Source organism: Gnatocerus cornutus, chromosome 5 (assembly GCF_029298725.1).
Source record: "Gnatocerus cornutus isolate USDA-ARS CGAHR chromosome 5, icGnaCorn1.1, whole genome shotgun sequence".
Classification (NCBI taxonomy): Eukaryota; Metazoa; Arthropoda; class Insecta; order Coleoptera; family Tenebrionidae; genus Gnatocerus; species Gnatocerus cornutus.
In genome coordinates, this window is record NC_142237.1 from 19,893,560 (window position 1) to 19,910,060 (window position 16,501).

A 16,501-nucleotide genomic window follows, 5' to 3' on the forward strand; every position below is an offset into this window, starting at 1 on the left:
TCCATATTAATTATAATGGTGGTTGAGACGACAGGACCGGATTTTCGTTTTTATTCCACTCCGCCCTTGTGTTTATTTATTGGGTTTTTGTCGCCGAAATCGAGGTCGGGCCGACTTTTTTTTATAAAAATAATGTATAATATATTGAACCCGAAATTAATTATTGCACAATTGGACGATAACGTTGAATGATTTGTTACGTCTCGCGAGATTTCAGATGTGTTTTTCGTAAAAATGAGCGTCCTCGACACCATTTCACAATCGTTATCGGACGTTTTTTAGAGCTACAGGGACGGATTTGGGATTTTGACCTTTCTTATTGGAGGAGAGCCGGTGAATCGGTGTTAAAATTCTCCGCCTCCGAAAGGAAAACATTCGTATTAATTAGAGGAGATTTAGTGATCCTGCGAGATTAAGAAAGCTCATGTAGCTCGTTTGGTTTTAAGCGTGGGGTGGAAATGCGAAAGGTCTCGAATGAGAAACAGAAAAACACGTCAGTCGATTAGATTAGTACCTTTTTTCGTTCGGTATTTTCCAATCTGCATTGAAAACTGGATTTTTCCTTTCCAACCCTCGCCTAAAATATAAAATCCCATTTAGACAGTAAAGGGAAATGGAAACATTAATAACCTCACGGTTCATATTCCCTTCCTACGTTGAATTTCCTGTTTTGATTTTCGATCATTGTTGCGATTTGGAAAAGACGGAAATGACTTGTGGAAGATTTAGTTTTTGCATGCGACGGTGGAAAATGAAAAACTCTTTTGCCCCCGGACCGTTTTTCCAGGTCATAACAATACGTTTCACTCAACTTTCTGCAAGACACATAACGCTTTCTCCTAATGAAATTTTAAAAATGGCTCGGAAAACAACAGGAGAGGCAAAAAGCGTAATAAATGACGTGTACCATCGGGAGATTTATACGTGGAAGAAGAAGCCTATTTAGATAGGACCGAAGCGGGAGTCCTCGAACTTCCCTCCCTCCCGACTTTATTTCGGATACGAATTTGATCCGATAGCATAATAGAAGAAGACTTTCCCCATCGTAACTCTCGTGTAATTAGGATTATTTTTTTCTCGTTTCCAACAGCCGGAAAATCGTGTTAATCGCTTCAAAACTCACGACGACATGTGGGAAAAAATTGCGCCAAAAGAGGAACAATGAACATCAGAATTTAATTAAAAGAGATGAGGTGCCCACCTGCTCTCAATGGCTTTAAATTTAATAATACGGTCCTGGGAGAAAAGCCTGGAATTAAACAATACAAGCGACAATTATTTCTTAATAACCTGCACCATTATTTCCTTTGCGTAACGCGAATAATTGCGAAATGGAAGTTGCCAACCACAATTTACGAATAAAATCACCGAATTTATCGATAACGCGTGTCTTTTTATTAGGGAGTTTCAATGATCGATCATTGTCATTCAGTCATTGAACATACCAAAGTGCAGGAAGAGAAATGAAACGTGTCAAGTAGGCATTGCGTTTTTTTTATAGTTGGTAACACTGACTGATCGATTTGAGAGGTTACCGCAATGCCATTCCAGGTGTCAGTTTTCAATTTTTTTCATTGCCGCCTGCGGAGTAAAAAAGTTCTACACCTACTAAGAAATCGCAAATACACGAGCTAATAATTTTAGGAAAATTACGTAAGACTCCAGGTAACCACAAGGTCGCTCGTAATTGAGAATGACACCATAATCATGAAATAATTTCGCGTAGAAACCAGGAAACGATTTTTCTTTCGAGAAATCAAGACCGCCGACTGTGGAAAAATGACTCCTTGATCTTTGCCTCGTAACGAGGTAAATTGATAAAAGCAATAATCGCCCGTCAAAAATAAACCCCAGATAAAATTTCATGTTATAACCAGAGATTTGGAAAATAATAGATCCGGTGGAAATTTGGACATACGTTACACAAAACATGTGCAACAAGAATTTTTATGTCCGTCTCTATCTATTGCATTGATTCCTATCGCTGATACGCTTATGCAGTATTGCCTCTCTCGTCAGAATGGAACCAATCAGAGATCATGACGTAGATCGTTACTCGAATTTCAAATGGCAAATCCAAATTGTCATAGCTAATGTCAATATAGAACTTTGAATGCAATTTTAATGCAATTATTTCTCTTGTATGTTGCTAAATTTTGTGACAAGGTTCTTTCATCACTAGTTTGATTTCGTTTTGCTGTCTTTTATTGTTGAAACTTTTATTCCTTAATAGGCCGAAGCTCTTCTACATCAAGTGGAGACTCCCACAATATGAATGCGGTAAAACCGATTATTTATAGCTCCACAATTAAACGATATTGATACAATTCTCAATGTGCATAACATAATGTTCAATAGGTTTAAGGTCAAACACTAATGACAAAATCAAAATTACCAACGTGTGACTAACACTTTTCTAATCTGACACCAGAAATCTGGCAAAATGGAGAAGCTAATTCAAACAGCCTAGATTAATTGTAAGAACATAGAAAACTTTACATTAGACCCAGACATCTGAAGAAGAAAATGCAGAGGTCTTTTTGAAGATGTATTTGCCACTATTTACATCAATTTGATTTTGTTCCTCGTCCGAGTGTAAGAAAAGAGCGCAGTCTTCTCTCGGTCTGCCACGATCTTCTTTTACTCCTTTCTACTCATTGTCAACCTTTTTGCCTCTGTCCAAATCTTGAACAGAATCTTATTTGCTACAATGTCACAGGTTTCTTAGCGTGTTCTTCTTTCTTTTCTTACTTGTCGTCAGAGCTGTCCATTATTTTGTTAACCAGTTCTGAGCATCATATTCTTTTGATGTTCTCAACAATCTACTTGTCCATTTTTAATGTATTTTTTTACTGCTTTCATGTATATTTCTTCAATACTTTGAACATTTCTCCGTTCATCCAATTTACTTACGTACACCTTGTATTTTTATTAACTAGGATATTTCTTTCAATTGAATCTTGATCTTTTCTCTCTTCGTCAAAATCCATGTTTTTCTTCCTGTCCTTATGTTTGGTACTTCCGTTTTAATTATAAATCATCTGCTAATCGCATAATAATTCACTTTCTTTGCACTTTGTAGTCCGTGGTTAATTTTCATATTTTGCTTCTCAATTTCTCCACAGACGACGATTTATTTAGTTTAGAAACATGCCAGTTGTAATATTCCATTGATTTTTATTTCACTAGTTAGCCCTTATTTGTACCATTTATCTATTCTACGCTTATTACAAAATCTGTTTCGACAATTCTCGCACAAATTTGTTCAAATGCGTCTTGAGCCAAAAATTCCTCTTTGAACTCACTTTCCGTCGTCTGTAGTATGCGACGTCGGTGGTTTTATGGTGCCGAGAGAACTTGTTGTGTTACAGTACGTTGTATTACTTATTTTGCTGTGAACTGTCACACATTACAATTTTTGTCAATCTGTTGTCAAGTTTTAAAATTAGCCAATCAAAAACTCTCCGTCCTGGCGAGAGAGATAGGTATACATTGTATCCAGTGAATGCGTGCAACAGACAAGGACGAAAGTTGTAAAGCTAGTCGTAGATATGTTTCTAAGACTTTTGACTATGTCCCCCCATCTATTAATTCCCAAATCTTTGGTTATAACAGACTCGAAAAATCCGGAACCGCCATTAAAAAAATTTGCTCAGTGACGAGGCGAAATATCTGGAATCATTAATGCAAATTACATTTTTAAGCACCGATTTAACGCGCTTCCATTTTCCATGATCGATAGAAGCGACGAGTGTATGTAGTTTTTTCATTCCGATTTCAATTTAAATCGCACGCGAAACCAAAGCGCACCATTGTTGGGTATAGAAAACTGTTTCCCTCTAAATGTGAAATCCGTGTCAACCCCGACATAAATGAAATTTAAACTATCTTAATACGCGTGAAGCTAGACAGGCGGCGTAGTATGAAAGTTTGGCACTTGTATGTCAGAATTTAAAATGAAATCAAGTCAGTTTGAAATCCATCCCTTGGAGGCTCTAAACGCAAAACGCGTTATCGAAGCAGCAGACCGCCAAGGACCAGCATCGGAAGGTCGGCCAAATCGGACCGGCGATCTGCGGTTTTGTTGTAATGGAAAAACGACGATAATGCACACGTGCAAATTTGCCATTGTGGTGGTTCTAAGATCTGCATTGCAAATTAGATATGGATATGTGTGTGGCAATTATAGTCGTCGCAAAGGTGAACTGGACGTAGCTGGAAAAACGCGAAAATGAATGTGGGGAAGAAGGCACGTGGCGTGACTGACTGGTGAAGAGAAGACTCCGGGCGGCTGCTTGCGGCGCGAACCCCACGTTCCCAGTCTGTATCATTTACCATCGTTAAATCTGTTACGTAAGCCCAGATCAACCCACATTCATGCCTCGTGTCCAAGGTCGACCGGTATAAATTAGCGTTTTCAGCCGACGATGAACAATTTGCAGGGATTTTAATTCTCAATCATCACGTGTACGTTCGGAATCGGCGATAATTACCCCCACTTTTCCCAACAACTATCATTAATCTTTGAAAAAAAAATCGCCTTTATAAGGTGCCAGGTGTCCGCCTTTATTAACAATGTCGACAGCACATTTACGCCGTACTAGACACCAATTGTTACATAAGACTGACCGAATAGATTGAAATTTTTATGGAAATCGGCGGTATGGGCTAGTCTGGTGGTAAAAAAGCGTTCGTCTTTTGTTGGTCGGCACGCCAACTCGCATGTCCTTCATGCGACGACCCTTTGACAAATCTTCTCCCAAACGATTTTCCACGAAACGTTCGTTTTTCCGCAGAGTTGAACATTTTCACTCGGCTGATGAAATAACGTGCATTTCTCGGTTTAGACCAGAGATTTGGGAATTAATAGATGGGGGGACATAGTCAAAAGTCTTAGAAACATATCTACGACTAGCTTTACAACTTTCGTCCTTGTCTGTTGCACGCATTCACTGGATACAATGTAGGTATACCTATCTCTTTCGCCAGGATGGAGAGTTTTTGATTGGCTAATTTTAAAATTTGACAACAGATTGACAACAATTGTAATGTGTGACAGTTCAAAGCAAAATGAGTAATCCAACGTACTGTAACACAACAACTTCTCTCAGCACCACAAAACCACCGACGTCGCATCCTACAGACGACAGAAAGTGAGTTCAAAGAGGAATTTTTGGCTCAAGACGCATTTGAACAAATTTGTGCGAGAATTTTGTAATAAGCGTAGAATAGATAAATGGTACAAATAAGGGCTAACTAGTGAAATAAAAATCAATGGAATATTACAACTGGCATATTTCTGAACTAAATCGTCGTCTGTGGAGAAATTGAGAAGCAAAATATGAAAATTAACCACAGACTACAAAGTGCAAAGAAAGTGAATTATTATGCGGTTAGCAGATGATTTATAATTAAAACGGAAGTACCAAACATAAGGAGAGGAAGAAAAACATGGATTTTGACGAAGAGAGAAAAGATCAAGATTCAATTGAAAGAAATATCCTAGTTAATAAAAATCCAAGGTGTACCTAACTAAATTGGATGAACGGAGGAATGTTCAAAGTATTGAAGAAATATACATGAAAGCAGTAAAAAAATACATTAAAAATGGACAAGTAGATTGTTGAGAACATCAAAAGAATATGAAGCTCAGAACTGGTTAACAAAATAATGGACAGCTCTGACGACAAGTAAGAAAAGAAAGAAGAACACGCTAAGAAATCTGTGACATTGTAGCAAATAAGATTCTGTTTAAGATTTGGACAGAGGCAAAAAGGTTGACAATGAGTAGAAAGGAGTAAAAGAAGATCGTGGCAGACCGAGAGAAGACTGCGCTCTTTTCTTACACTCGGACGAGGAACAAAATCAAATTGATGTAAATAGTGGTAAATACATCTTCAAAGAGACCTCTGCATTTTCTTCTTCAGATGTCTGGGTCTAATGTAAAGTTTTCTATGTTCTTACAATTAATCTAGGCTGTTTGAATTAGCTTCTCCATTTTACCAGATTTCTGGTGTCAGATTAGAAAAGTGTTAGTCACACGTTGGTAATTTTGATTTTGTCATTAGTGTTTGACCTTAAACCTATTGAAAATTATGTTATGCACATTGAGAATTGTATCAATATCGTTTAATTGTGGAGCTATAAATGATCGGTTTTACCGCATTCATATTGTGGGAGTCTCCACTTGATGTAGAAGAGCTTCGGCCTATTAAGGAATAAAAGTTTCAACAATAAAAGACAGCAAAATCAAACTAGTGATGAAAGAACCTTGTCGCAAAATTTAGCAACATACAAGAGAAATAATTGCATTAAAATTGCATTCAAAGTTCTTTATTGACATTAGCTATGACAATTTGGATTTGCCATTTGAAATTCGAGTAACGATCTACGTCATGATCTCTGATTGGTTCCATCCTGACGAGAGAGACAATACTGCATAAGCGTATCAGCGATAGGAATCAATGCAATAGATAGAGACGGAAATAAAAATTCTTGTTGCACATGTTTTGCGTAACGTATGTCCAAATTTCCACCGGATCTATTATTTTCCAAATCTCTGGTTTAGACTTGTATTTTGACACATTATAATGTGCGTGCCTGCGACAGGGTGTGATGAACGACCGAATTTTTGCGAAAGGGGAAAATTCCACTCGAAGGGTGAAGGAGCTATCAACATCGACTCGGTACCTCCTCATTAAATTATTTTAAGACTCGTTAGAATGAACACGAAATCTTAAACCTGCATAGGCGTCCTAGTTTTTCGAAATGCAGCAAACGCGTGCTTGGAAATTGAAGTATTTATGAGTGTATTGCACCAAACGTTTGAGTGGTGATAATTTTCGCGAGTTGGCCGCGGTTGCATTAATTTTCTGTCATCGTAAACAGACTAATATTTAGAATTTCTGACAGGAATGAGTTTCCATTAAAATTTGTGTCGATTTTCCTTGAAGGCAAGAATACTTTTTGTCGAAACGGAAGTCATTCCTTTGTTCTCCAAGGTTAATTTTGGCAGTGCACTGTCGATACTCATCAAGGTTTTATTAACAAGGAAATTTCTCTCGTTGCAGGAATCTGTCAGGTCTCGGGTTGCCATGGACTTCACGGGTTCCGTGGGACGCATAGTTGAAGACCCAAAAGAAGCGAAAGCAATAGCTGTGGCCGAGGGATATTCGTGGAAAAGGAGGTGGCGACCCCCGTGCAGGCCACCCCCTGGCAACGTTTATCCGCAAGGTATTGAATCCGGGGTCCACATAACGCAGCCCTGGTTTCACAGCGGGATGAGTAGAGACCAAGCCACTTCGCTAGTCACCAAACATGGAACTGTCGACGGGTAAGCAGCAAAAAACGCACTCATCTCTATTACAATTGTCATCAGTTGTGGCGAGATCAAGGAAGGTCTAAGTCAAAGCACTCCACTCTCTGTTCCTTTCATTCTCGTCATTTTCGCGATGTACTCGAGTCTAAAGGAGTCGGGGCTAAAATTGACCTTTTTCTCGCCTGGCAACTAATAAATGCGTTACGGAAGGTCGTGTTTTCGCACGTTCTATTTATTCTTTTTTCAGAGTGTTCCTGGTGCGCGAGAGTCGATCGAATCCAGGAGCGTTCGTTCTGACGTACAAATGCGGGGGCAAAGTGCTCCACACTCAAATCAACCCTATAGTAGACCCGCTGCGGGAAGCTCACGTTTTCTCCCTCGACAGCGGCGTAACGAAATTCTACGATCTACTTCAACTCGTTGAATTTTATCAATTGAACGCTGGATGTTTACCGACAAGACTCACGCATTACGTGATGCAAAATTGTTCGCCTGTTAACTCAACTTCTTGTGTGCAAGCGTCGCCGACGACGCCCGTCGCTGGAAGTATTTAGGTTGCATTTCATGACTCTTTAACTTATTAATTGTGAGTGTAGACTCGAAACAAAGTGATTTTTCTGCTGAAAAGCCGTCGCACTATAGTTTGTAATTTCCTGTATTATCGACAAAATCGAATTTTACACAGGGACGTATTTATTTTGTTCTCGTACGGGATTCGAACCAAAATGAGAAAACCGGTCCATCGTTGAATCCTGTGTGATTAAACAGCTCGGCTAGCGAGTTATTAACACATACATGTACACAGGGATGATATTTTTTGTTTGTTTGTTTTCTTTTTAATTGAAATGTTTCGATTCAGTATTAATCTCGTTCATACAACAGGGTGAAAAAAAAAACTAGTTTATAAATCTCTTTTCGAAATAAATTCGGAGAAGGCTGTGGTCGTTTAGGTGTGGATTCGAAAAATATATTTGATATCGTCAAGATTGTTATTCACACCATGTATAGTTATAAGTGTAGATAAAAAATTGTATTCTTAAGAAAATTGTAACCCTGATATTGGAGTATTTTCGATATCTTAGATATATTTAAACCAAAAATTAGTTTATTTATAGAGAGCAATATTGTTGTAGGTTTAATTTATGTAGATGTGATATTTAAGTTAAGTATTTTTTCATGCAATCATAGTAAGCAGTATTTTTTGTAAACATTGCTTTTACTTCTACTATTAACTTTGTAATCTTACACGTTCATATGTTTCTTCTTGTGACGATTACATTTACATCATCCTTGTGAAACTGACATGGGAAATTTGACCATAGAAATAGGTACTTACACGATTCTGACAAGTCTGGCTTTTATATTTGTGACAAACGCGACTATGTTTCATTTCTTTTACACGCCATTGTAATACATCCATTATTTTGTACTCTTGTAGACCAAGTCGATTAAATTACATTTCGACGTTAAAATTTAGTTTTCTTTTATAATCCCTTCAATCCGTTTATAAACTAAGATCAGCCTAAAGACATTCCACATTGAACTGGTCGTTAAAAACAGCAGAATAGCATGAACCAAAACAATCGAATGGCCATAAAAAACAAAAGAATGGTCTCAAAAACCGTAAATGTCATAAAAAATAATCGTTTTTGTGATTATTCGATGTTTTTTTTGTGGCCATTGGATTGTTTTTTGTGGCCGTTAGATTTGTTTTTGTGACCGTTCGATTGTTTTTTATGGCAATTTGATGGTTTTTTTGTGACCGTTGAATTGTTTTTTGTGGCCATTGGATTGTTTTTTGTGACCATTGGATTGTTTTTTGTGGCTGTGCGATTGTTTTTTGTGGCCGTTCGATTGTTTTTTATGGCAATTTGATAGTTTTTTGTGACCATTGGATTGTTTTTTGTGGCCATTGGATTGTTTTTTGTGGCTGTTCGATTGTTTTTTGTGGCTGTTCGATTGTTTTTTGTGGCCATTGGATTGTTTTTTGTGGACGTTTGATTATTTTTTATGGCAATTCGATGTTTTTTTGTGACCATTGGATTGTTTTTTGTGGCCATTGGATTGTTTTTTGTGGCTGTGCGATTGTTTTTTGTGGCCGTTCGATTGTTTTTTATGGCAATTTGATAGTTTTTTGTGACCATTGGATTGTTTTTTGTGGCCATTGGATTGTTTTTTGTGGCTGTTCGATTGTTTTTTGTGGCCGTTCGATTGTTTTTTGTGGCCATTGGATTGTTTTTTGTGGACGTTTGATTATTTTTTATGGCAATTCGATGTTTTTTTGTACCATTGGATTGTTTTTTGTGGCCATTGGATTGTTTTTTGTGGCTGTGCGATTGTTTTTTGTGGCCGTTCGATTGTTTTTGTGGCCGTTCGATTATTTTTTATGGCAATTCGATGTTTTTTTGTGACCATTGGATTGTTTTTTGTGGCCATTGGATTGTTTTTTGTGGCTGTGCGATTGTTTTTTGTGGCCGTTCGATTGTTTTTTATGGCAATTTGATAGTTTTTTGTGACCATTGGATTGTTATTTGTGGCCATTGGATTGTTTTTTGTGGCTGTTCGATTGTTTTTTGTGGCCGTTCGATTGTTTTTTGTGGCCATTGGATTGTTTTTTGTGGACGTTTGATTATTTTTTATGGCAATTCGATGTTTTTTTGTGACCATTGGATTGTTTTTTGTGGCCATTGGATTGTTTTTTGTGGCTGTGCGATTGTTTTTTGTGGCCGTTCGATTGTTTTTGTGGCCGTTCGATTATTTTTTATGGCAATTCGATGTTTTTTTGTGACCATTGGATTGTTTTTTGTGGCTGTGCGATTGTTTTTTGTGGCCGTTCGATTGTTTTTTATGGCAATTTGATAGTTTTTTGTGACCATTGGATTGTTTTTTGTGGCCATTGGATTGTTTTTTGTGGCTGTTCGATTGTTTTTTGTGGCCGTTCGATTGTTTTTTGTGGCCATTGGATTGTTTTTTGTGGACGTTTGATTATTTTTTATGGCAATTCGATGTTTTTTGTACCATTGGATTGTTTTTTGTGGCCATTGGATTGTTTTTTGTGGCTGTGCGATTGTTTTTTGTGGCCGTTCGATTGTTTTTGTGGCCGTTCGATTATTTTTTATGGCAATTCGATGTTTTTTTGTGACCATTGGATTGTTTTTTGTGGCCATTGGATTGTTTTTTGTGGCTGTGCGATTGTTTTTTGTGGCCGTTCGATTGTTTTTTATGGCAATTTGATAGTTTTTTGTGACCATTGGATTGTTTTTTGTGGCCATTGGATTGTTTTTTGTGGCTGTTCGATTGTTTTTTGTGGCCGTTCGATTGTTTTTTGTGGCCATTGGATTGTTTTTTGTGGACGTTTGATTATTTTTTATGGCAATTCGATGTTTTTTTGGGACCATTGGATTGTTTTTTGTGGCCATTGGATTGTTTTTTGTGGCTGTGCGATTGTTTTTTGTGGCCGTTCGATTGTTTTTTATGGCAATTTGATGTTTTTTTGTGACCATTGGATTGTTTTTTGTGGCCGTTCGATTGTTTTTTATGACAATTCGATGCTTTTTTGTGGCCATTGGATTGTTTTTTGTGGCTGTGCGATTGTTTTTTGTGGCCGTTCGATTGTTTTTTGTGGCCATTGGATTGTTTTTGTGGACGTTTGATTATTTTTTATGGCAATTCGATGTTTTTTTGTGACCATTGGATTGTTTTTTGTGACCGTTCGATTGTTTTTTATGGCAATTTGATGTTTTTTTGTGACCATTGGATTGTTTTTTGTGGCTGTTCGATTGTTTTTTGTGGCTGTTCGATTGTTTTTTGTGGCCGTTCGATTGTTTTTTGTGGCCATTGGATTGTTTTTTGTGGCTGTGCGATTGTTTTTTGTGGCCGTTCGATTGTTTTTTGTGGCCATTGGATTGTTTTTTGTGGACGTTTGATTATTTTTTATGGCAATTCGATGTTTTTTTGTGACCATTGGATTGTTTTTTGTGGCCATTGGATTGTTTTTTGTGGCTGTGCGATTGTTTTTTGTGGCCGTTCGATTGTTTTTGTGGCCGTTCGATTATTTTTTATGGCAATTCGATGTTTTTTTGTGACCATTGGATTGTTTTTTGTGGCCATTGGATTGTTTTTTGTGGCTGTGCGATTGTTTTTTGTGGCCGTTCGATTGTTTTTTATGGCAATTTGATAGTTTTTTGTGACCATTGGATTGTTTTTTGTGGCCATTGGATTGTTTTTTGTGGCTGTTCGATTGTTTTTTGTGGCCGTTCGATTGTTTTTTGTGGCCATTGGATTGTTTTTTGTGGACGTTTGATTATTTTTTATGGCAATTCGATGTTTTTTTGGGACCATTGGATTGTTTTTTGTGGCCATTGGATTGTTTTTTGTGGCTGTGCGATTGTTTTTTGTGGCCGTTCGATTGTTTTTTATGGCAATTTGATGTTTTTTTGTGACCATTGGATTGTTTTTTGTGGCCGTTCGATTGTTTTTTATGACAATTCGATGCTTTTTTGTGGCCATTGGATTGTTTTTTGTGGCTGTGCGATTGTTTTTTGTGGCCGTTCGATTGTTTTTTGTGGCCATTGGATTGTTTTTGTGGACGTTTGATTATTTTTTATGGCAATTCGATGTTTTTTTGTGACCATTGGATTGTTTTTTGTGACCGTTCGATTGTTTTTTATGGCAATTTGATGTTTTTTTGTGACCATTGGATTGTTTTTTGTGGCTGTTCGATTGTTTTTTGTGGCTGTTCGATTGTTTTTTGTGGCCGTTCGATTGTTTTTTGTGGCCATTGGATTGTTTTTTGTGGCTGTGCGATTGTTTTTTGTGGCCGTTCGATTGTTTTTTGTGGCCATTGGATTGTTTTTTGTGGACGTTTGATTATTTTTTATGGCAATTCGATGTTTTTTTGTGACCATTGGATTGTTTTTTGTGGCCATTGGATTGTTTTTTGTGGCTGTGCGATTGTTTTTTGTGGCCGTTCGATTGTTTTTGTGGCCGTTCGATTATTTTTTATGGCAATTCGATGTTTTTTTGTGACCATTGGATTGTTTTTTGTGGCCATTGGATTGTTTTTTGTGGCTGTGCGATTGTTTTTTGTGGCCGTTCGATTGTTTTTTATGGCAATTTGATAGTTTTTTGTGACCATTGGATTGTTTTTTGTGGCCATTGGATTGTTTTTTGTGGCTGTTCGATTGTTTTTTGTGGCCATTGGATTGTTTTTTGTGACCATTGGATTGTTTTTTGTGGCCATTGGATTGTTTTTTGTGGCTGTTCGATTGTTTTTTGTGGCCGTTCGATTGTTTTTTGTGGCCATTGGATTGTTTTTTGTGGCTGTTCGATTGTTTTTTGTGGCCGTTCGATTGTTTTTTGTGACCATTGGATTGTTTTTTGTAGACGTTTGATTATTTTTTATGGCAATTCGATGTTTTTTTGTGACCATTGGATTGTTTTTTGTGGCCATTGGATTGTTTTTTGTGGACGTTCAATTGTTTTTTATGGCTGTTCGATTGTTTTTTGTGGCCATTGGATTGTTTTTTGTGGACGTTTGATTATTTTTTATGGCAATTCGATGTTTTTTTGTGGCCATTGGATTGTTTTTTGTGGCTGTTCGATTGTTTTTTGTGGCCATTGGATTGTTTTTTGTGACCATTGGATTGTTTTTTGTGGCCATTGGATTGTTTTTTGTGGCCATTGGATTGTTTTTTGTGGCTGTTCGATTGTTTTTTGTTGCCATTGGATTGTTTTTTGTGACCATTGGATTGTTTTTTGTGGCCATTGGATTGTTTTTTGTGGCTGTTCTATTGTTTTTTGTGGCCGTTCGATTGTTTTTTGTGGCCATTGGATTGTTTTTTGTGGACGTTTGATTATTTTTTATGGCAATTCGATGTTTTTTTGTGGCCATTGGATTGTTTTTTGTGGCCGTTCGATTGTTTTTTGTGACCATTGGATTGTTTTTTGTAGACGTTTGATTATTTTTTATGGCAATTCGATGTTTTTTTGTGACCATTGGATTGTTTTTTGTGGCCATTGGATTGTTTTTTGTGGACGTTCAATTGTTTTTTATGGCTGTTCGATTGTTTTTTGTGGCCAATGGATTGTTTTTTGTGGACGTTCGATTATTTTTTTATGGCAATTCGATGTTTTTTTGTGACCATTGTATTGTTTTTTGTGGCCGTTCGATTGTTTTTGTGGCCGTTCGATTATTTTTTATGGCAATTCGATGTTTTTTTGTGACCATTGGATTGTTTTTGTGGCCGTTCGATTGTTTTTGTGGCCGTTCGATTATTTTTTATGGCAATTCGATGTTTTTTTGTGACCATTGGATTGTTTTTTGTGGCTGTGCGATTGTTTTTTGTGACCGTTCGATTGTTTTTTATGGCAATTTGATGTTTTTTTGTGACCATTGGATTGTTTTTTGTGGCCATTGGATTGTTTTTTGTGAACGTTTGATTATTTTTTATGGCAATTCGATGTTTTTTTGTGACCATTGGATTGTGTTTTGTTGCTGTTCGATTGTTTTTTGTGGCCGTTCGATTGTTTTTTGTGGCCATTGGATTGTTTTTTGTGGACGTTTGATTATTTTTTATTGCAATTCGATGTTTTTTTGTGACCATTGGATTGTTTTTTGTGGCCATTGGATTGTTTTTAGTGGACGTTCAATTGTTTTTTATGGCTGTTCGATTGTTTTTTGTGGCCAATGGATTGTTTTTTGTGGACGTTTGATTGTTTTTTATAGCAATTCGATGTTTTTTTTGTGGCCATTGGATTGTTATTGGATTGTTTTTTGTGGCCGTTCGATTGTTTTTTGTGGCCATTGGATTGTTTTTTGTGGCTGTGCGATTGTTTTTGTGGCCGTTCGATTGTTTTTTGTGGCCCTTGGATTGTTTTTTGTGAACGTTTGATTATTTTTTATGGCAATTCGATGTTTTTTTGTGGCCATTGGATTGTTTTTTGTGGCCGTTCGATTGTTTTTTGTGGCCATTGGATTGTTTTTTGTGGACGTTTGATTATTTTTTATGGCAATTCGATGTTTTTTTGTGACCATTGGATTGTTTTTTGTGGCCATTGGATTGTTTTTTGTAGACGTTCAATTGTTTTTTATGGCTGTTCGATGTTTTTTTGTGACCATTGGATTGTTTTTTGTGGCCGTTCGATTGTTTTTGTGGCCGTTCGATTATTTTTTATGGCAATTCGATGTTTTTTTGTGACCATTGGATTGTTTTTTGTGGCTGTGCGATTGTTTTTTGTGGCTGTGCGATTGTTTTTTGTGGCTGTGCGATTGTTTTTGTGGCCGTTCGATTGTTTTTTGTGGCCCTTGGATTGTTTTTTGTGGACGTTTGATTATTTTTTATGGCAATTCGATGTTTTTTTGTGACTATTGGATTGTTTTTTGTGGCCATTGGATTGTTTTTTGTGGACGTTCAATTGTTTTTTATGGCTGTTCGATTGTTTTTTGTGGCCAATGGATTGTTTTTTGTGGACGTTTGATTGTTTTTTATGGCAATTCGATGTTTTTTTGTGACCATTGGATTGTTTTTTGTGGCCGTTCGATTGTTTTTGTGGCCGTTCGATTATTTTTTATGGCAATTCGATGTTTTTTTGTGACCATTGGATTGTTTTTTGTGGCCATTGGATTGTTTTTTATGGCTGTTCGATTGTTTTTTGTGGACGTTTGATTGTTTTTTATGGCAATTCGATGTTTTTTGTGACCATTGGATTGTTTTCTGTGGCTGTGCGATTGTTTTTTGTGGCCAATGGATTGTTTTTTGTTACCGTTCGATTGTTTTTGTGACTGTTCGATTCTTTTTTGTGGCCATTGGATTGTTTTTTGTGGCCGTCAATTGTTTTTTGTGACCGTTTGATTGTTTTTATGGCAATTCGATGCTTTTTTTGTGACCATTGAATTGTTTTTTGTGGCTGTTCGATTGTTTTTTATGGCCAATGGATTGTTTTTTGTTACCGTTCGATTGATTTTGTGGACGTTCGATTGTTTTTTGTGGCCATTGGATTGTTTTTTGTGGACTTTCGATTGTCTTTTGCGGCCATTCGTTTGTTTTTTGTAGCAATTCGATTGTTTTTTGTGGCATTGGATTTTTATTGTGACAATTCCAGTTTTTTGTAGCCAATGGATTGTTTTTTGTTACCGTTCGATTGTTTTTGTGACCGTTCAATTGGTTTTTGTGAACATTTGGATTGATTTTGGGGCCTATTCGATTGTTTTTGTAGCTATTCGATTATGTTTTGTTGCAAATAGCAAAACTACTAAAAAAGCCGTAAATGTCATAGAAAATTAACCCCTACTAATTTATACGTAGGCAACCAATAATACACATTGTGAAGATTCTCGTAACTTTTGTTTTCTTAGGTTAGTGATTGGTACGCATAGTTTAAGGCAATTGACATTTAATTTAGAGGTTATAAAAGTTTTTCGAGATGCCGTTTATGAGAGGACCAGCCCCAATTCGGAGAACCCTCCAATATTTGGAAGCCGGGCGTTTGATTCTAAAGGATCAAATCAAAATCATGGCAGTTCACTATCATTTAAACGGCGAAAACAACAAAGGAACCAAGTATAACCTCAAATTTGCACGAATCAAAGTAACAATTTCATTTCAGAGAATTTGTTTTCTGGTGCTTACCGCAGGTTCAATACAAGAATCCCGACGTTCAAATAGCAACGTTTAAAAATCTTACTCCGTCTCCGTTTGTTCGTTGTTTTTATGGCAAGTGGAATTTTACATGTTTTGTATAAAATCTAATGTGGGTCTTGCAGAGACTGGGGATGAAATGATCATTGACGTCGATAACAAAAGTAAAGAAGAGATTTATGAACACTTAATTAGGGTCGTGGGAAAGACAAAGTAAGTTGTGAGATGAGGTTGAGTGTTTCTGAAGGTTGCTTTTAGGGAGGTGTTAGAAGCAGAGTCAATTTTAAAGGAAAAGAAAGATAACCCAGCAAATTTTGGTGTTGCCTGCGAACGGCATTGCATCTGTGAGTTGCCAGGACAAGTACCGTGCCCCAGTGTGGTGCCTTTACCAAATTCAATGCGAGGCAAATACATATACAAAAAAGAATAAATAACAAGTGTACAATTAGTCAATAAATTTAAACGAAATCCACGCCTTCATAAATTTCCCAATTGAGCGATGGACGAGGATGAGGAAGGTATGAATAAAAACACTTTTATAATA

General features: G+C 36.9%; 2 protein-coding genes across 5 annotated transcripts in view; both read left to right on the top strand.

Annotated features, from left to right (window-relative positions):
- The window catches only part of LOC148175565 (growth factor receptor-bound protein 14-like), a 55,579-nt gene extending 46,789 nt beyond the window's left edge, over positions 1–8,790 (top strand). For all 4 annotated transcript variants that reach the window (XM_088035454.1, XM_088035453.1, XM_088035452.1 and 1 more), the window contains exons 9-10: positions 7,071–7,333; positions 7,566–8,790. In XM_088035454.1, the coding sequence (XP_087891580.1) occupies positions 7,071–7,333; positions 7,566–7,872 (570 nt within the window). In that variant the 3' untranslated portion in view covers positions 7,873–8,790. The remainder of the gene's footprint in view (positions 1–7,070; positions 7,334–7,565) is intronic.
- A 6,867-nt stretch (positions 8,791–15,657) lies between these two features.
- mRpS25 (mitochondrial ribosomal protein S25) lies at positions 15,658–16,425 on the top strand. The gene is made up of 4 exons (XM_088035223.1): positions 15,658–15,879; positions 15,926–16,032; positions 16,083–16,170; positions 16,216–16,425. Exons 1-4 carry the CDS (start codon positions 15,743–15,745, stop codon positions 16,385–16,387), a joined length of 504 nt encoding a protein of 167 aa, XP_087891349.1. The 5' UTR covers positions 15,658–15,742; the 3' UTR covers positions 16,388–16,425.
- The last annotated feature ends 76 nt before the right edge of the window (positions 16,426–16,501 follow it).

What these genes read in the sequence shown, in the direction of transcription:
- mRpS25 (XM_088035223.1), top strand. Translation starts at nt 15,743, where the DNA reads ATGCCGTTTATGAGAGGACCAGCCCCAATTCGGAGAACCCTCCAATAT. An exon ending in GAAAACAACAAAGGAACCAA is followed by an intron (nt 15,880 to 15,925) that starts GTATAACCTCAA and finishes ATTTCATTTCAG; the next exon opens with AGAATTTGTTTTCTGGTGCT. An exon ending in GTTTGTTCGTTGTTTTTATG is followed by an intron (nt 16,033 to 16,082) that starts GCAAGTGGAATT and finishes TGGGTCTTGCAG; the next exon opens with AGACTGGGGATGAAATGATC.